This window comes from Mobula hypostoma, chromosome 16 (genome assembly GCF_963921235.1).
Source record: "Mobula hypostoma chromosome 16, sMobHyp1.1, whole genome shotgun sequence".
Lineage (NCBI taxonomy): Eukaryota > Metazoa > Chordata > Chondrichthyes > Myliobatiformes > Myliobatidae > Mobula > Mobula hypostoma.
In genome coordinates, this window is record NC_086112.1 from 28,569,343 (window position 1) to 28,591,555 (window position 22,213).

The 22,213-nt window shown below is 39.8% G+C and overlaps 1 protein-coding gene across 2 annotated transcripts in view; it reads left to right on the top strand.

Annotated features, from left to right (window-relative positions):
* Positions 1–19,182, top strand: part of LOC134357306 (tumor necrosis factor alpha-induced protein 8-like) — a 90,253-nt gene extending 71,071 nt beyond the window's left edge. For both annotated transcript variants that reach the window (XM_063068702.1, XM_063068701.1), the window contains one exon: positions 17,390–19,182. In XM_063068702.1, coding sequence (XP_062924772.1) covers positions 17,390–17,955 — 566 coding nt within the window. In that variant the 3' untranslated portion in view covers positions 17,956–19,182. The remainder of the gene's footprint in view (positions 1–17,389) is intronic.
* Positions 19,183–22,213: the final 3,031 nt, after the last annotated feature.

The window sequence follows — 22,213 nt, forward strand, 5'->3', positions numbered from 1 at the left end:
CTTACTTTCTCAATAAGCCTTGCATGGGGTACCTTATCAAATGCCTTGCTGAAATCCGTATACACTACGTCTGCTGCTCTACCTTCATCAATGTGTTTAGTCACATGTTCAAAAAAACTTACCCCTGACATCAGGCTCGTAAGGCATGACCTGCCTTTGACAAAGCCATGCTGACTATTTCTACTCACATTATGCCTCTCCAAATGTTCATAAATCCTGCCTCTCAGGATCTTTTCCATCAATTTACCAACCACTGAAGTAAGACTCACTGGTCTATAATTCCCTGGGCTATCTCTACTCCCTTTCTTGAATAAGGGAACAACATCTGCAACCCTCCAATCCTCCAGAACCTCTCCCGTCCCCATTGATGATGTAACGATCATTGCCAGAGGCTCAGTAATCTCCTCCCTCACCTCCCACAGTAGCCTGGGATACACCTTGTCCAGTCCCAGTGACTTATCCAACTTGATGCTTTCCAAAAGCTCCAGTACATCCTCTTTCTTAATGTCTATATGCTCAATCTTTTCAATCCACTGTAAATCATCCCTACAATCACCAAGATCCTTTTCCTTAGTGAATATTGAAGCAGGGTATTCATGGAGTACCTCTGCTATCTCCTCCGGTTCCATACGCACCTTTCCCCTGTCACACTTGATTGGTCCTATTCTCTTACATCTTATCCTCTTGCTCTTCACATACTTGTAGATCTTGTCTTAGCAAAAGGGATTAATTTAGTTGGCATTTGATTACTAATTTAATTAGTTCAGCACAACATCATAAGCCAAAGGGCCTGTTCCTTTGTGGTACTGTTGTATGGTCTGTTTTCTAAAAACAGTTACTATTTGTTCATAAGGGGTTGAACCTAGGTTGATCAGAAACAACAACCTTTCAGTCAATCACAACCAACTAGTACTCATAGCCAGACTGCTGGACAATACTTTGCAAGCTGACCCCTTATTCTGGATATTGCCCAGAGTGAATATTAAGTCTTGCATGTGGAGCTACAGTGTTGTGAGCAGATCGGGATTTGTCTAGACCTGTCACCTCAGTTAGTAGATGACGTGGGCCCTCTACAGATGGCTCCCAGGCACCAACATTGTAGGGCTTTTCGCTAAACACTTTGTCTACCCAGTGAGTGCGAGGAGTAAATCTCTTATCTACACCCTTACATTGCTGCCGTTGTTAAAGCTTCCCCTCAAGGTCAATTTCAAGATCGTTCTAGGCCACAGTTACTGATGTAAGCCACATACCAGTGGATTTGGAAATTCATTGATGTTGTCTAGTCCATGTGACAATGTCTGACCTATTTCAGTTTTGGCTCATTGGAAGTGATTGGCCATAGCCATCTCCAATTACGAATATTCATAGACTGTTCTCTAGCCACCAGAGCTTTCATTCACAGAAGAAGTGCGTATCCTCTGTGCTATTAGTGTTTGCAGCTCCTATAATTTATTCCATTTTAGTCACTACTGCATCTCACCTTTCGGCAGTCACACTGCCTTGAACAATGAACTCTCGAGGGTGAGGACTGCCACTTACACAAACGGCTGACCACTCCATTCAGCTTAGATTGACATACATACCAGCCGAGCAGTGCTACAATAACAGTCGCAGCCCTATCGGGAGTTTATTGAAGGCAGCAGTATTAATTGAGATAATTAGACTTTGCTGTCTGTACCATTTTTATGATACTCAGCAGAATTCACCAGCCAAAGACTCATGTTGTCAGTAGATAACCTCAATCATTGTCTGCTGAGCTAGAATAAACGGAGGACCAACAGCTAAGACACCAGAAACACTCAGAATCAGAATCAGGTTTATTATCACTGGCATGTGACATGAAATTTGTTAACTTAGTAGCAGCAGTTCAGTGCAATACATAATATACAAGGAAAAAAGTATAATAATAATAAATAATCAGTATATACAGTATACGTAGATTGAATAGATTTTAAATCATGCAAAAAATAGAAATATTATATATTTTTTAAAAAGTGAGGTAGTGTCCAAGGGTTCGATGTCCATTTAGGAATCAGATGAATCCCGAATCGCTGAGTATGTGCACTAAGGTGACAATAACACCAGGAAGAGCTGGAGAAATAAGACGAAGCCGAAAAGCCGGATTGCAGGATGTGAATCAGCTTCTGATCTTTGAAAACTTCTGGTAAATCCGATAACGTCCATTCTGGCTCACTTGCTCTTACACTACGGCCACGTCATGGTCATAATCAATTCCATTAAGTTATTGTGACCACAGTCTTCTTCTCTTGGCTGAGACCACCAGTTCACTTCTACAGTTGCAGCCAAACAACACACAAAGTCGTTAGCACAGTGGTTAGCACGATGCCATTACAGCGTGGGGCATCGGAATTCGGAGTTCAATTCCTGTGCCATCTGTAAGGAGTTTCTGCATTTTCCCTGTGACCGCGTGGTCCTGCAGGTGCTCCGGTTTCCTCCCACAGTTCAAAGATGTACTGGTTATGTAGGCTAATTGGTCATTGAAAATTATCCTCTGATTAGGCTGGTGTTAAATAGGTGGCTTGCGGGGTGGCGAGTTTCATTGGGCTGGGAAGTCCTGTTCGGCACTTTATCTCTAAAATAAGAAAGTACATTCTCAAAACAAGAGTTAATTGAATGCATCCATTTTCCATTGTGGTTTAACCTTTCCAAAATGTGAGTGTTATTTTTGATTGTACACAGCGCTTTCCCATTTCAAGCTATGTGCTTGCTGCATCCTGAATTAGCCTTAGCTCAAATGTCTGTATAATGAACAGCTAATGCCATTTGCAAACTTTATTGGTGCTCATCAAACGTCCCATTTAAAAATGCTTGCAGTCAAGTACATTAGCGGATGGTTAACAAAGCAATACAAAATAGCAGGCCTATTCAATAAGATCAGAAAGACAATCTGGTATAATTGTGTAGTAGCTGCGCATTGTCACCATTTCATTTGATCAGGTCACACTCTTGGTGGTATTTTAGTTTCATCTGAACTTGCAGCTCCATCTCTGAGGAAGCCGTTACTTTGTCAATTTACTCTATTCAGTTACAAACCTAATTTCAATGTTTGGGGGTTAAAAAGACATGGTATTGGATACTTACAACACCCTTCTGCGATTCTTCAAGTCACAATAACCTTTAAATAACAGACAGTATTCAAACAGAAAGGTTCAGGACATGGCATGACCTACTAATCAGCTTTCACTCAAAATGTTCTGCAGAACGGAGCAACAACAAAGAACCAAATATTTGGAAGCAAAAAGGAAATTGCAGAAGTGAGGAATTCAGATGTTCTCACTTAGTCTTGGTGGTTTCCAACATGAGTTTGAGAACCCTCCCACTATACTATGACACTTCCCCTGTGCTTGCTGCCCATTTGCTCTTCTCACCCTTGGGCTCTTGGTGTCCTCTCAGGATGCCCATAATTAATGTGCCCTCAATGGACCAACCTCAGGCAGCAGGGCTCCGGACTGTGAGTAACTGGCTAGTTATTGAAGTCTGGAGAAGACCATGTGGGTCACTGATGAGGATGGTGTCTGAGAGATGGTTCTTTCCATTTGGGGGGGGGGGATTCTCACATGCTGAGAGAGAGCTGGAGATCCAGAGACATAGCGAAAGTCTCACTCACTCACTGTTTTCAAATTGATGATGAATTTCCACAATAAATTAAAAACAGGTGAGCAGATCTACAACTGGACTCTTAAGGTATCTAACAGATATTGATATATAGACCTTTTATTGGCCAGCTTGCATGAGTGTTAACCCCGCCAAGGTTACAATTAGATTGTGGCCTTGATAACCACAAAGCATCACACCACTGTCCCTGAGCATCTTGCAAACAATTTATTGGAGATAACATGGCATCTATGTAGTGGAATCATGCAGCCCGTGTCCATAAGAGGTCATTGGAAGCAATTAGTTAGTACGATACAGGTACACCCAAGGCCAATTGTGCACACATCGCTAGTAATTGCTTGTGCGTCAGAGAGAGAGTGTGTGTAACTGGTGACTAAGTTACTTTTTGTATGAACATTCATATTCACTGAGGTTAAAATCGACTATCAACAGCTCTGGCATCTTTCAAGATCTTCAGTAACCCTTGATCCAGAGGCATAGTGATACAGTGTTTAAAATACTGATGAATATTCATGATGAAGTACTTCGAGAGGTTTGTGATGAAACACATCAACTCTTGCCTGAGGAGTGACTTGGATTTGCTCCAATTTGCCTAATGTTACAACATGTCGACAACAGATGCCATTTTATTTGCTCTTCACTCAGTCCTAAAACATTTGGAGAGTGAAGATGCATACATTAAGTTGCTCTTCATTTACCATAGCTCTGCATTCAACACCATCATCCCCACATAACCAACTAATAAGTTCCAAGACCTATCTCTTTGCACAACTGGTTCCTCGATTTCTTTACTTACAGACCCCAGAGTTCAGATTGGCAACAATACCTTTTCCACAATCACCATCAGCATAGATACTCATTGAGGCTGTGTAGTTAGCCCCCTGCTCTACTCTCTTTATACTTATGACTGTGAGACTAAGTACAGCTCCAATGCAATTTGTTGTGGGCTGAATTAAAGGTGATGACGTACCAGCATTTACGAAGGAGTTTGAATATCTGGTGGAATGCTGCCACGACAACAACCTGTCACGCAGTGTCAAAAATTGATTCTAGGAGGAGGAAATTGGAGGGCCATGAGCCATTCCTCGTCAGGGAATCAGAAGTGGAGATGGTCAGCAACCTTAAGTTCTTCAGCGTTATCATTTAAGAGGATCTGTCCTGGGTCCAACGTGTAACTGCCATTGCAAAGAAGGTTTGTCAGCGCCTCCACTTTCCTAGAAGTTGCGCAGATTTGGCATGTCATCTAAAACATTGATAAACTTCTACAGATGCATGGTGCATGAAGGCCTGATATGAAACACCAATGCCCTTGAATAGTAAAATCTCCAAAGAGTGGTGGATACAGCCCAGTCCATCACTGGTAAAGCCCTCACCACCACTGAGCACATCTGCACTGAGTGCTGTTGCAGGAAAACAGCATCAATCATTAAGAACCCCCACCATCCAGGCCATACTCCCTTCTTGTTGCCACCATCAGGATGGAGGTACAGGATCTTCAAGTCCCACATCACAATGTTCCGAAACGGTTTTTATCTCTTAGCCATCAGGCTCTTGAACCAGGTGTGATAATTTCACTCACCCCAACATTGAACTGATTCCACAATCTATGGACTCGTTCTTATAGATTCCACACCCACAATGTGTTCTCGATATTTATTGTTTACTCATTTTTTTTTGTATTTGCACAATTTGTTGTCTTTTGCACATTGGTAGTTTGTCTCTTTGTCATGTGTGGTTTTTCATTGGTTCTATTGTGCTTCTTTGTATCTACCATGAATGCCCACACAAGAATAGGAATCTCAGGGAAGTAAATGGAGATATATATTAACTTTAATAATCAACTTGCTTTGAACTTTGAACTAGTATAAAACTATATTAACAGTATATAGAGATACAGTATACAGAGATGTTGAAATTAACGGAAACTTCATTCACTAACTCCAGTGATTAAGTGCTAACATCAAACTTCTAAGTCTCATCTGTTATAACGGAAGACCACGCATGACCATGTAAATAAATAACAAATGGTGAAAATCAACAGGAGCACTGCTACTTTTAATACAGCGTACTTTCTTTAACTTCATAGTGCATCAAATTTGATCTTAAGCCACCAAATGTTTTTCACTTAGTAAATTTAACTAACCCATGAAACAGTAACTCTTGAATCATGGTAAATCACATTTCTGCTTTTATTGAAACTGGAAGGAAAAAGCTTTGTGTGCAGTAACATCTGTTGGCTGAGCACAGGTGCCTTGTGATTATAAAATATCACAAGGCACCTGTGATAAAATATTTTAAAGAAGATTCAGCAGTTGGCTGCTAAAAGAGAAAGTTAATAAGCAAAGTAAATGATAATTCCTTTTTGCAAAATCAACTCAAATGCTACATTTTAGTTGTTTTGCAAACTACAGTTTATTGTGCATTATTAAAGGTTAAAATATATTGTAGATCAAAATTTGTAGTAGAAGTACTTACTAATAATTTTGAAACTTAAATAGATCAAGATAATTTTTATGGACAGGTTTTCTATTTTCACAAGGCTCAGCCTACAGATGTTACTGCACACAAAAGCTTTTTCTTTCCACTCATCCTGCTGTTTTCCTCTGTCATTATTTTAGGAAATGAGTCAATGCCACGCTGTTTAATCAACATGAATAAGAATAATCTTCTGGCTGAATTTTGCAATTTTTACCAAAAAATACATTTTCCAAAAAGACATAATGTAGAATTAAAATGTTTGTTTGAACAGCAGTGCTACAAGTCAATTTCATGTTCAATCTTGTGTTTTAATCACAGTTGCCACACAGACCTTTTTTTAAATTAACAAGCATAATACTTCCTTTTTAAGCCCCTGAAATGATAGGCATTGGCTAAGGATAACCAAGTCATCTTCCCTGTTTTATCTTTGTGTTTTTGTCTGTATCTCTTTTTAAAAAATCTCGTACCCAACCTCCTTTTAATTAAAGGATCACCCCTCTTGTATACTGTGGTAAAAAATGACAATTATTTCATTACTACTCTGTTCCTCAAGCTAGCTCACGCTTACCCTATCAAGTTCTCCCATTTATAGTTTCATTATTCTTGGTGCCCCTCTCACAAATTAAGTATGTAACTTTTAAAAATTTAAATTAGATTCATTCCCAACCAACTACAAGCTATACTGATATTTTTTTTCTTTCAGTCACCCTTTGCTCCATCTCTCTCAAGTTCCCCTCCCTATCTTTATTGTTATTTTCCTTCTTTTTTTTCTCGCTTTATTGTATCATCTTGCTCTCTGGTCATTGTCCCTCCCTATATTCTGTGGAACTATTCTTTCTATCAGTACTGCCACAGCCTTACCTCACTTGGTAAATGAAGGAAATGTGCCCATTACATAACAAGTGGAAACTTTTATATTCGCAAGAATGCCTATCAATAGAATGAGGAAGTCGCAATGGTTTCTATCAGTAGCAGAATGAGAAGGGTCCTTGCCAGTCTAAAAAACATATTTGGTAGTTCCCTTTTACTGTCTGAAAGCTACCTTCTGTGTGACATGAGGAATTTTCTAAAATGCATTTAAATCAAGGCAAAACAAGATTAAAGTAGTCAAGTGGCTGTATTGTATAAGCTGAAGTGGCCTTTATGCATAACATTGACCAAATAACTTATTTCACCATGGCACAACTATGAGATTTTTCTCATAAAATAACATTTATAGAACAGAATGACCTTTAAAAAATGAGTTGTTCATACAGAGACACAAATAGCATTAGTTCAAGAGCACAATTTATTTATCTGCTTTCTTTTGAGCTTCTGTGCTAGTACTTGTTCAAGTCAAGATGTATGCGTTCACTAGAGTAAGAATTTTTCTTGCTGTTGATATGTTGCAAGGTCTTGCCTGGCAAAATAATCATTCTGAGAAAATTTATGACAAAGACCAACTTGAGCAACTTGCGGACGTACATACATACGCTTATTTAGACACAGCTGGTACATCAAAATAGAAGAGTTTGTATCAATCAATTGTTGTAGATCTGTTGCAAAATGACTGAGGCAAATGAGAGTAACCTGCAAGGGTCCCGCAAACAAGATTGATCACCTGCACAGAAGGGAACAAACTCCTTTGAATGATTGACAGAGTGAGTTGTATCTAGACTCAGTGCTGAAGAGCAGGGCATCTGACTTGAAGTTATAATTGCCAGTTATATTCAGGAGTGAAAATTGTGTTTAGTCATATTAGTCCATGGCATGGTGTGAAAGCCAATTACCTGAAGATTTGGGTAGTATGTTTAAGGGGGTAAAAAGTTAATTGTGCTATTCTGATAAGTAGTTTGTTTTTATCTGTATATAAAATAACCATCCCCAAATACTTCTGAGAATGTGGTGAGCCATTGCTGTGAACTTTTGCATCCTTTGTGACATAAATACTCCTACATTTCTGCTAATGAGGGAGTTAAAGGATTCTGATTTGGTGCGATGACAATGCAGGAACAGAGAAATAATGACAAATGATCTTCCTCTTTGCTTGGTTTCATTTTGCTTCCAAGTGCTAAAGATTCTTATTTTAACAGATGCTGTTAGCAGAACTTGATGAGTTAGAGTCAGAGTCATTGAACAATGCAACATGGATGTGGGGCTTTTGGCCCAATTTGCCAGTGCTGACTAGGATTCCCTTTTAAGTTCGTCCCTCTTCCCTGTGTTTGGCCCATATCTCTCTAAACCTTTCCCATCCATGCACCTGCTCAAGTGCCTTTTAAATGTTGTTAATGTACCTGTATCAACACTTCCTCTGGCAACACATTCCATATTCACACAACCCTCTGAAAAAATTGCCCCACATGACCCTCTTACATTTCCCCTCTCATCTTAAACCTGTGCCCTTTAATTTTTTATTGGCTTAACATATGAGAAAGACTGCATATCTTTGCCCCCCGCCCATCTATGGCTCTCATGATTCTATACGTGTCTTTGCAAGGACTCTCTTCAATCTCCTGTGCTCAAGTGATTAAAATCCTAGCCTGCCCAACCTCGCCCTATAACTCAGACTCTTGATATCTGACAACATTCTTTTAAATCTTTTCTGAACTCTTTCTGGCTTGGTGTCTTTCCTATAACATGATAATCAAAATTGTACATTGCCTCACCAACATCTTGTAGAAGTGCAACGTAACTTCACAACTCCTGTACTCAGAGCTCTAATTGATAAAGGTCAGTATTCCAAATGGCTACCTTTACCACCATTTCTACCTATGATGCAACTTTCAGGGAATTTGCAGTGCTGTGTGTTACTGGTGATTCAGGCTGCAGTGATAGTACATTGTGGTGCATGGAATGAATGTGTAAGGTGGTGATTAACATGCCGAGCAAGAGGGCTGCCTTATCCTGAGTGGTGTAGAACATTGTTGTGGAGCTGTATTGACACAGAGGAGGAGAGAGTCTGTTTTCCACTCCTGGCTTGTAGCTCATGGAAAGCATTTGGGGAGAGAGTCATCCACAGAAGAATATCCAGCCTCTGAACTTTCATTATCGTCACAATCAATATGGCCCGGTAATATTTTTAGTCAGTAATGAGCCCCAGGATGTCACTGGTGGGATATTTGCCAAAGGTGAGGTAATTAAGCGCTGTCTTGTAGGTGTTGTTCATAAATGACGGGTTACATTTGTTCCACACTTTAGCCAACACCAGTGCTGTCCAGTCCTTGCTGCTTGCTAACATGGGCCTGTTCCTCCTTGGCTGGTTGATGTGTAAGTAAAGACTGTGCAATCGACAAAGATTATTGCCATTTCAGATCTTGTGACAGAGAGATATCACTAAGAATGTCATAATTCTGAGTAGTGATCATAATTCAGATAGATTTATCATAATTATGTAAAAGTGCAAAATAGGAGTCAAATTTACTATACTAAGATTTCTCAAAAGGGGACTGGAATGGCTATAGATAAATCCAAGCTATAGCATTTGGTAAGAGAAATATTAATGAGGGGCAATTAATCAATGACAATTAATTAATAACTAATAGAAGTGCAGATTAAATCCATTCTTGGTTCAATAGCAAAAAGGTTATTGGTTGATGTGTATTTTGTGACTACAAATCTGCTACCAGTAAGATTCCACAGGCCTCAAATATTTCAATGAGTTCATGTAGCACCGTGGTCCTGGAGGATCGTTGTTTCGTTTTTACTGTGTACTGTACCAGCAGTTATGGTTGAAATGACAATAAAAGCGACTTGACTTGACCAAACTGTGGGGCCATTTCTAATGCAAAACATACTGGGAGGTTAGCCAAAAAATGGGAAATGAAAATAAGGTAGAGGAGATGGAGAAAGATTAATTGTGTATTACATTATGATGACTCTGGATAGAGCAAACACAAAGGACCTTTTGACACCCTCGTTATACTTAAACTATATTTGCATAGCAGTAGACCAAGGAGCCGAGAGCTTAATGGTGGGATTAGGTTAGTTAGCTCTCGTACAAGGAGCGGAGATACCATGAGCCAACTGCCCTCCACTGACATCCCCCCCCCCACCTCACTTCCATATACTCCTGACAAATTCATGCCGTGAGTCCAAGGGCTGAATTGATATTTCTCCATCTTCCTTTTGTGCTTTGAATGGCTAATATTGATTGATTTCAGCTTTACATGAGATTTGCATGCTAGTCAGCCAAATGTGTCTTGATGCCAGAATATAGTCTCCTAATGCCTGGGATATGGCTGTTTGTTGTAGAGAGAATTGGAGATGAGGGTTTGAGTGGGACCCAAATTATGCATCACTAAACAAGTTACTGGAAAGTGTTGTTTGATAGAATTGTTATTGATCCATCATATGAGAGTATATTGATGAAGCACTAATTGGTCAAATTGAATTTGTCTGCCCTTTATGGACAAGGCATGTCTCGTCAATTTTTCATATTATCACATAGATGATAGTATTGCAAGCATGATTTGTTCTGGATAAGTTTTCAATGGTGCAGTTGAGCTATTGTCTTGTCACATTTTGCTAAAACGTGTAGTTAGCAATTCCCTGATGTCATGTACAGTCAATTGAATTGGTTGTTTTGATAGGAACTCAGGAGGTGGCTGAAATAGATTGCTGCACAGAAGGTGGTTACCTTCACTTCAGACTCCGGGCCAAGATGTTTATCTGTAGGATTGTATGCTGACTCCACCATTGCTGACAATAGGGATGCTAAAAGAGCTGCCTCCCTTCATTAACAGTTTAATTGCCCATCACCTTTCTTGACATAGGAGGGCTGCAGAATCCTGAAATGATCTATTTTACGTGATTTAATTGAACTCAGTCTATCTGTTCTTTTCTGTAAGCTTGTCACCCAGGTTGGTTTCTTGGATTGAGGTATGCTTGGTATTGCTTCTTGTGTGCTATTCTGTGGTACAGAAAAAGAGATGGGAGAGGAATTGAGATCTGAATTAATGTCAATAAATTCCACACCACAGGAAGGATGGTCTCCTTAATGTGAAATTAAACCTTTGTCTCCATTAGTACAACTACCTTGGTCACCCTTAACAAAACTCTCACAAGGTGATACACTTGGCTGCTGATAGATTAGTGTCCATGAAGTTGGATGGGTTTTTCCTTCACTTCTTTTACCATTTTTTTCAGGTTTAGTTGAAAATTTATAGATTTGAATACTGGTCAATTCTCAGTATTGAATGTTAAAATTTCACACCCTTGCTGAACTTGATATTGTTTCCAAGACTGTTAACTTTCCATGACATGCTTCTTTATTATTATGGCTGTTATGGTACTTTTGATTTACATGGACAGCACCAGGATTTTGATCCAGTGATGCTGAAGTTGTAGGATGGTATATAACTTGCTAGAGCAAGTTCTAGTTGGTGGCATTGCCATTTACCTGCTGACCTTGTGAAGAGGGTTGGAAAGTAGTGGCAAATTCCTGAATGTAATAAGATCTTGAAATACATTCTGTAAATATGACTCGCTGCAGCTGTTGGTGCTGGGATTGGATGTTTATGCTGACAGATAATTTGAAGACGAGGAGAATTTTATATTTGGTACTGCTCATCTGTTTAAACATAGCGATGTTGCATTCATCCAAGCAAATAGAGCATGATTGAGATTTTTAGGCTGTGGAACAGCTTTAGGAAATAGAAGGTGTAACGTTTGCTGCCAAATGCACAGCTTCCTTTAGTTGTCAAGCACCGATATAGCTTAGGATCATTGAGTATTCTTATCACATTACTACTGGGGCCTCCATAGTGGTAATATCATTGACTGTAGGCAGGTGTCAATTAGGCCTTCTCATGTTGGAGATCACCATTGCTTGAGTTAAATGTTACACGGTCCTAAAATACCTTAAAGCATTATTTTTTGAGGCAGTAGCATCTTCTTGTAGTTCTCTTGCTGCATCAAGTTGTGATTTCCATGCCCAGCTATTCTTAACAATTGCAAAATGCTCCAAGATGTTTCACAGAGAAAAAGTGCAGGCTATTTGCACTTGAAAATTGCCTGTAATCTTTCTTCTTTTGCATGACCTCCCACTCTCTGCATCGATGCTTCAAGAATAGGGGAAAGAGGGTGGGGAGGACAGGGAAATGTAACTATTGGGCACCTAGAGAAAAGAAAAGGGAATGAACAGATCAGTATGTGAGAATAGGTCTCTTCAGTAACAGTGGTCACAGAATCAGTAGAGTTAAAATTAAGTGAATAACAATATGAATAGTGCAAAACAAAATTTGCTGCAATAGTACAGTAGAGGAAAAGGGCCTTCAGCTTATCATGTCTGCTTCACCATGATGCCAATCTAAATAATCCAATCTGCTCTTTACTGCTCTCCTTCCTGCTTGTTCACGTGTCTGTCTAAATGCATCCTAAATATTGCTATTATAGCTGCTTCTATCACCAGCCCTGGCTGCACCTTGCAGGCACTGGTCATTCTGTATGTAAGACAACTTGCTTTGCAAGTCACCTTTAAATATCCCCCCTCCCAGCCTCAAACTATGGCCTTTGGTGTTTGTTATATCCACCCTAGAAACAAGTAAACAACACAAGCCTCACACGTTTGGAACCTTGCCTATGGGTAACAAGGATACAACTATCTCTGTCAAGTCCCCCGTAATTTCTTCCCTTACCTGCCTCATCCTGGGGACTTAACCACCTTAATGTTTTATAAGACACCCAACACCACCTCCTGTTTAATCTTGACATGCCTTAGAATGTTAGCATAGCCCATCCTGATCTCAACATCATCCTTTCTCATCGGTGAATACTGATGTGAAATTCTCATTTAGGATCTCAATGGCTCCACGCACAAGTTCCTTTCTTTTCACATGTGTGGACGTACACCCTTTCCTAGCAACCCTCAAGCTTTTACTATAGACATAAAGTGCCTAGGATTTCTCCTTAATATTACTTGCCCTGGCTATTTCATTCTCCTTTTAGCCCTCCCTGTCTTGCTGCTACTGTTGCTTTCTCCCAGGGACCCATTGCCTCCCAACAGTAATCCAAGCTAGTAAACCTATAGGAGAAGGAAATAGCCACTGCCTGCCTGCTCCCTCTGGTGGTCACCTACCTATCTGATGTGACGGCCTCCCTGAATCTCATATCTAAAACACTTTCTGCCTCCTGTGTATTCCTTAGTGAATCCAAATGCTGCTTTGACTGATTGAGAGAAGCAGCAACCAGACGTACCTCCTGTAGACAATTGACTACCTTCCTCCTGATCTGCCACACACTTCACAGGAGGGACATACCACCCTGGTAACTGCCATTACTACCCCTCTTGTAATTATATGATTGGAAAAAGAGGAAAGACCTTACTTTACTCTAAGGCTGCTTGCCCTTCTCACCAAAAATAAACAATACACTTTGACCACACAGCCCTCTCAAATTGTTGGTTCCTGTAAGAGTGCGCTTCCCTTTTATACACTGCTGATTGGAAAAAAATAACATGATCTCTTACTTGAACTCTGCCTTCTTAAATAGCCCCTGTTCCTTCTACTGCTTGGCCAGCCAACAGGAAATAATAGATAGATGACAATGGATAGGCACAGGAGATCTGCAGAAACTGGAAATCCAATACGCACAAAATGCCGGAGGAACTAGGTAGGTGAGGCAGCATCTGCAGAGAGGAATAGATGGTCAACATTTCAGGTAAGATGAAGGGCTTCGGCCTGAAACATTGACAGTTTTTTCCTCTCCATACATGCTGCCTGACCTGCTGCGTTCCTTCAGCATTTTGTGTGTGTTAGTTGACAATGGATTTGGATAGAAGGTTGGCAGAAATGTAAACGAGGAAGGAAGGGGATAAACAGATGAGATTCAACGAGAAAAGTGGAAGTGAGATTGAAGGAATTTAGAAAGTGGGTGTGATTGACATCATGCTCTATGTTAGCAGCTTAATCAGAGCACCAGATCCTATTGTTGTTTCCAACTAGTCATCCCCAAAGTTTAGCAAAGGCAACCAGAACTACTAGAAACGAAGCCAAGGCCATTTTAATTGAAATGTTTCTGGGAAGTGTCACCAGGAAATTAGAAAGCATCATATTTAAGAAACATATTTTAGCTCAAAAGTAATCACTTCCAGCAGGATGGAACAGATGCAGAAATAGTCTTTCAAATACTAGAGTACAGGTCGAGAGCCTTGCTCTAAGGATGAGGAGTAAACCATGTTAGGCATATGTGAGGAGAAAGGATTTCACCCAGAGAGCAATGAACCCATTGAAGTTATCTGCTATAGAAAGCAATTTGAAGCCACATCATTAAATATATTCATGGAGACACCAGACACAGTTTCTAGAGCTAATGGGATCAGGGGAAATGGGGTGATAGTAGAGCATAAGAGTATAAGAAATTGCAGCATAATTAGATCATTTGGCCCATTAAGTCTACAATGCCAGTCAATCATGTCTGATTGTTTTTCAACCCCTGTCTCCCTATAAACTTGGAACTATTAATTTTTATCCCGGCATGGCTGAAAATATTGTGCAGTGCAGCAGGTGATGGCTGTGTGTCAAACTTATAACTAGCACCCTAGGTTGTATAGTCAGCTGACCTCTGGTTCCTGATTACTTCAGAGAACACGGGGAAAGCAAGCTGGATCTGACAGCAGGAACTTCAGTAATGTTATGCAATCAAGTGAAATTGCAGGAGGAGTGAGGGCACAGACAGAGACTACAGAGCGTCAACTAATAGTATTGAGGATCTTGCAATCAGCTGAGGCATGCCCTGTGACCGAGAATCATCAAAACTTTTGAGATTCTATAAATTCCTTATGTTCAAAAATATTCAGGAATGTTCATAAACCATTGAAAAAAATAAAGCTATTTAAAAGTATTTACAGTTTTAAAAATGACAGAACATGAAATAATGTAAATATTCTTAAGTGTTTAAAGTTGCTTAAAATCTACATTACTTTGATGTACTCTCCACTGAAATATGTAAGGACCAACTTGATGTAGGTTGGTCATGTAAAATGTACACTGAAGTAGGAGAAGTTGCTGCAACTTTACACCCCCTTGCTAGTTACTGACTCCTCCATTCCAGCACACTTGAAAGCAACATTGAGCCATTAAGTGCAACTTCACAACTTCCAAATCGATACTGAATTCTTGAAGTTCCTCACAATGTTGTATATGGAGAAGTTTAAGAGTAAATGCCAGCATTACTCTATAATAGTGGTTGCCAACCCTCTTAAGCCCAAGATCCCCTACCTCGGCCTTAGTGAAAGGTAAGATCGACCTACTAAATCATTTAGAGAAATAACAGCTCTGATTGTACTTCCAACTTGAGGCCTTTTATTTGGGCTAATTGTATTTGAATTACATAAAATGCTTCTGTCAAACTTTCAAACTAATTCAACCAAGAAAACACTGTAACTAGCATATCAAACAGGCCATAGCTGACTTTCTTTAAGAATACAGTATTATAATACTTCATACCTTTTGTAGTAACTTCTACTTTGAAAAAGGACCACTCTTCAACTTCATGTCCAAAGAAACAACTTTATCTGGGACGGCAAAACCAATGCAGCAGAGGGGCTTATACACACATGAGCAGAAAAGACCAGAAGTAAAACCCTGCAACCCTGGAAACAACTTCTGTTTACAAACAGCTTTCCGTAGTGGGAGTATTGCTATATTATCATTATCCTAATTGGTATTAACCTACCCTTATAATGCTCACATTACAATACCTCTCCCCCTTTAAGTTCCAACATTCCCTAAATGTAGAAGAACTGGGAAACAAAAAACAGTGGTGTCATTAGCTTGCGTACCCCTGAAACTTACACTAGTGTCTCAGTAACAGTTTACCAATACAAAACACCTGAAAAATGTGACATATTCAACATTCTGTCTAACAAAGGAAACTGTCCATACGAATATTCAGTCTGTCAGGAGGTTTGCGAGGACGCTGTGCTGCAAAGGTTTGTTGACTTGCTGCCTGAGATAAAGAAACGAGGAGCATGAGGAACCATCAGATAATGCATGGCTACTGGGTTTAGGGTTTCTGACAGACCAACGGCTAAATTCAACGCACTGAACAATGAGCTCATGGGAAAAGACCGACACCTGCCCCACATGATAAGCGCAGTAAATGCGTTTAAGGCTAAGCTAGGTGTTTGGATTTCAAATTTAAAGAACGGGAGGCTGACACACTTTCCCATCTTGGAGAAACTGTTATAGGCCATCAAGGAAGAAAAATGCTTTTTGCCCTGAGCAGTACTGTGCTTACCTAGACAAACTGGCAATGGAGTTCGATCTGCGCTTTGGGGAGTTAAACGTCATGAAAGATATTGCTGCATTTATTTCAAACCCATTTCTGCCGATCGATATAGAACAGATAGCAGCTAAATTCCTGCCAGTATTTGGTGTGCCAAGTGATATTGAAATGGAAATAATTGATTTGCAAAATGACATCGAGCTGAAAGCAAGATCAAGGGACGGTGACTTGTCAGCAGGGAGAAGTTTTCTCATCTCAGCACATGTGCACTAAAAGTCAGTGCCTACTTCGGGTCGATTTATCTGTGTGAAGTTGCATTTTCACAAATGAAAATTATTAAATCTAAGTACAGGAGCTATCTTACTGACAGACACCTCACAGACTGTCTCAGACTGGCTGTCTGTAGTTATGAGCCAAATTTCAGGGAACTAGCAGAAAGTATTCAGCCCCAGTCATCACACTGAGTGCAACAGGCAATTTTTATTCATTTATTTTTCTTGTTGAAATAAAATTAAATGATGAAACTTAGAATTAAAGGTGTTGTAATGTGAGCATTATAAAGATAAGTTAATACCAATTAGGATAATGGTAATATAGCAATACTCCCGCTACGGAAAGCTGTTTGTAAACAGAGGATGTTTCCAGTGTTGCAGGGTTTTACTTCTGGTCTTTTCTGTACATGTGTGTATAAGCCCCTCCACCACTTTGGTTTTGCCGTCCCCGATAAGTTGTACCTTTAGACATGAAGTTGTAGAGTGGTCCTTTTCAAAGTAGAAGTTACTACGTATGACTCACATATGTGCTCTAGGGGTAAAATTTGCTTTTGCATCAAAAGGTTTATCAGGCATAATGTATTTGTGTATTTTTTTTTTTTTCGGGACCTACTGGGAAAGTCTCAAAGATCGACCGGTCAATTGCGATTGACTGGTTGGCGATCACTACTCTATGTTATTAGATGCATCATTGATAATTAGCAACAGATCGTATTCATTCAAACAGAATAATAGTCTTGAATCATTCCTGATATTACAGTTTTTGGCTTTATGTTAAATCTATTATGTTTCTTTTTCAGTGGCTACGGAGGTATTCAATTCTAAGAGTCTGGCTGTGCAAGCCCAAAAGAAAATACTTGGCAAGATGGCTTCAAAGTCAATAGCAACAGCATTGATAGATGATACAAGCAGTGATGTTTTGGATGAATTATACAAAGTAAGCAAGGAATACACACAGAGCAAAAAGGAGGCAGAGAAGATCATCAAAAATCTTATCAAGATGGTCATAAAATTGGTGGTTCTCAACAGAAATAACCAGTTCAATGAAGGCGAGGTGTTACTCATGGAAACGTTCAAAAAGAAGGTTCATCAGTTAGCAATGACTATTGTCAGTTTCCACCAAGTTGACTTTACTTTTGATCGTAATGTTTTGTCCAAACTTCTGAATGATTGCAGAGACATGCTTCATCAGATTATTGACCGCCATCTAACAGCTAAGTCACATGGACGTGTCAATCATGTTTTTAATCACTTCGCAGATTGTGAATTCTTGGCTGCCCTTTACAATCCATTTGGACCTTACAAAGCTTCCCTGGAGAAAATATGTAATGGTGTGAACAAAATGTTAGATGATCAAAATATATAACCAATCATTTGCAGCATTTCCCAAATTAAATTGAATATTCTGTCAAACATTAGAAGTTTTCTGAAATGCCGATGGATATTAATGTAAAATGCATTTTGTTTAAAAAAGTATTTTGACTTTTTTTTATAAAACAATTTTTTCCTACTTCTGTAGCAAAATGCACAAAGTGGCTAAATGTTCCAACATGTTTCTTGTCCAGCAAAGAATGAACTCTTCTTGCTGAACTCCAGCAACTTATCAGATGAGTGGTCTTGGCTTGTGGACTGACACTGAAGAAGAATTTGGATGAATGGGACATTTCCAGCATGCCGAATACTTTTTTCACCTAGTAGACTACAGAAACTGACAGTTGTTCTTTCCTTTTTAACTATTTTTAAAATAGAACAGCTGCTTTTTAAAAACTGTACATTAAAAAAAACTGGAAAGAAATCTAAGTCCTAGCGTGATACTTACAGATTGTAATGTGAATAGTTCAGGAGTGCAACAGTGTTATAACCAAGGATGGCAAATATCAAATATTTTTTCCCCTGCATATGGTTATGATTTTGTGTTTCAACTGATTACAGTCATTGAATTAATAAAACATTGAACATTAAACACACTGTGTAGTGATGCAATTTGCTCTTCATTTACTTTAAATCTGCAGTTTCATGAATATCAAAGTGGCAAATTTTCACTTATCAATTGTAATTCATGATGGACACAAAGTTAAAGATTAGCTTTATTTGTCACAATCACATCGAAACATCAAACATGCAGTTTGCATCAACAAAAAACAGCTATGATTCTGGTGCCAACATAGTATGCCCATAATTTACTAACCCTAACTTAGACATCTTTGTAACATGGGAGGATACCCACTCAGTAACTGGGCGAATGCTCTAATTCCTTATAGACAGCGTTGGAAATTGAACCCCGATCTTACAGCTGGCCCTGTAAAGCTTTGCACTCACCACAGCACTACTGTGCAGTTAAAATGGCTCAGGCCAACTGCTATTCTTGGGTAAATTATTTGTTCACAGGAAGTCGAAGAGTAAATTTGCACTGAATCTGGAAAAACATAGCCATCCAATTGGGATTTGGTCTTTCTATTTCTAACATAGCCAAGGCATACAACAAATTTGCTTACTATTCATTCTGCAACAAATCAATGTACATGCCTCATATTTGGTCTATTTGAGGTTTTTTGTTTGGAAAATGTAGTAATGAATAATAAAAGTAATTTACAGCTTGCTTGCGTTTCTTTCAAATCTTAACTGTGTTACGCATTTAGTTTTAATGTTGTAAATAGAAACAATTGTTTTCTCAATCTGTACAGTCTTAACAACTGAGGCTACATCCACACTAGACCAGATAATTTTGAAAATGCCGGTTTCATGTAAAAACGATAGCGTCCACACCAGGCGTTTTTGAAAATACCTCCATCCACATTAAAATGGGTATTTTGGCGAATCGCCTCCTACTGGGCATGCGCAGGACGCCGCTACAGAAAACAAACAAAGAGGAAAGGGTATACTTGGTGCCCGTTTGTCCAGTTACAGACTAGATAAACTTAAAAGGAAATTGCCGAACAACGGACAGCTGTTGGCCCTCGCGCAAGAGGACTTAAAACTGAAGAAACAAGTACTAGAGCATATAGAGGCAACCGACAGGGAGCTCACAGACAGTATGACCCGGCGGACGACGAACATTGAAAAACTGACACAATACCAGCCTCACAGCCGCTACAATAGCTACACATACGAACATACAGACCTCTGGGTGGCCCCACCAACATCTTCCCCACTCCCACAGAGGGGTCAGCCTGGAAACATTTCCTACAGCCATAGTCTCTTCATCAATGAAAGGGACAACAGGTTTTTTTAAAACATCTGACTACCCCGTACACACTACAACGCCCAACCGGCGTTTTCAGATTTATACACTCTAGAGAGTGTTTCAGAAAAGCTCTGTTTTCGGGGGAGGAAAACACCATTTCAGTGTGGACGGAGGGTCAAAACGAAGAGAAAAAGCTTCGGTTATGGATTTATCCGGTCTAGTGTGGACGTAGCCTGAATTTACTGTAGTGAGCCTGCGGAAAGGACACTCTATGAAGTTAACAGGCACACTTCAAAATATGCAGTATATCATCAAGGCTTGACTGCTATAATTATGGACTTGAGTGGGGAAGCAGTTGCAGCTTCCTGTTGGGTCAGCCTTAAAGATGAGTGGCAGAAGAGGTTCAAAGAGGTAAGCGTTTCTAAAATGATTTCAGGGTTATAGAGTCACAGAGAAGTACAGCACAGAAAGGCCCTTCGGCCCATCTAGTCTATGCTGGAACCATTTAAACTGCCTACTCCCAATGACCTGCCCTCCATAACCCTACCATCCATGTGCTTATCTAAACTTCTCTTAAACATTGAAATCGAGCTCACAATGACTACTTGTGCTGGCAGCTCATTCCACACTCTCAAGACCCTCTGAGTGAAGAACTTTCCCCTCGGTCCCCTTGAACTTCTCAGCTTTCACCCTTAAGCCATGACCTCTGGTTATAGTCACATCCAAGCTCAGTGGTAAAAGCCTACTTGCATTTACCCTATCTATACCCCTCATAATTTTGTATACCTCAATCAAATCTCTCAATCTTCTATGTTCTAAAGGATACAGCTGTCATCCATTCAATCTTTCCTTGTAACCCAGGTCCTCCAGACAGGGAAACATCCTTGTAAATTGTCTCTACATTCTTTCAAACTTGTTTGCATCTTCCCTGTAGGTAGGTGGCCAAAACTGCACACAGTACTCCAAATTAGGCCTCACCAGCACCCCATACAACTTCAACATAACGTCCCATCTCCTGAACTAAATACATTGATTCATGAAGGCCATTGTGCCAAAAGCTTTCTTTACGACCGTATCTTCCCATGACGCCACTTTCAATGAATTATGTACCTGTATTCCCAGATCCCTTTGTTCTACTATACTCCTTAATGCCCTACCATTCACTGAGTAAGACCTTCCCTGGGTGCTCCTACCAAAGCGCAAAACCTCGGACTAGTCTGCATTAAATTCCATCTGCCATTTTGCCTGCTGTGCAGATCCGTCTGCAAGCCACAATAGCCTTCCTCACTATTCACTACAGCCCCATTCTTGGAGTCATCTGCAAAATTGTTGATCCAGTTGACCACATTATAATCCAGATCATTGATGTAGATGACAAACAACAAAAGACCCAGCACTGATCCCTGTGACACACCACTAATCACAAGCCTCCCATAAAAGAGGCAACCCTCTACTACCACTCCCTGGCTTCTCCCACAAAGCCAAAGTTTAATTCAATTTACTACCTCATCCAAAGTGCTGAGCGACTGAACTTACTTGACCATCCTCCCATGCGGGAACTTGTCAAATGCCTTACAGAAGTCCATGTAGATGACTAAGAACCCCTTCCTCACCTTGGTTCCCCCATACCCCAACCTCTCCAATGACTCTCCAATGTCCTCAGAGAACAACCTCAATGAAATTTATTTCAGTGTCTATATCTAATACTGACAGTCTGCTCTGATTGCAGGGTTAATAGATTATCATAGAAAGATAACATAAAAATCCTCAGGGAAAAGTCACATACAAATTCATTCTGAGAACTAATAGTGGGAAAATCAGAAAATGCAAATGAATTAAATAATTATTCTGAATTGGTTTTCTGAATAGAGGATACAAGAAACATAAATTATGTAGCTGTAATTTGTGAATTAGAATTTGGGGAGTATTCCCATCAGCTACTGAATGAAACAAATTGATCAATGGTATACTAAACATTGCTGGAGCTATTGGCTGACACGTCCCAGGGTACCAATGAAGTTCATCCCAGAGTATTAAAAAAAGTGATGAATGAGAAAGTTGATTGGTTGGTTTAGCTTTTGAAAATTCTCTTCCCTAGTGAGAGATTCCATAAAGTGGGAAAATACTAAAAAAAAATTATTTATTCAAAGAGGGGGAAAGTAGGAAACTACAGGCTAGTTCACCAAATACTAGTCACAAGGCGCATGTCAAGATCTATCTTTAAATAACGTCTAGGAGAACGTTTAGAAAAATTAATCTACCGGGGGAATGTGGCATTTCTGTGTGCCTTCTCTTGCCACCTTGCCACCAGCCTGTGAATGGGTGGAGTTGAGCAGAGCTGGGTAGACCCACTGAGTCAGTGAGGTCAGCTGACACCCACTCTTTCCACACCGGCTGACACTCTCATCATAGCCGTCTCTGTGACCCTTGCCCACACACT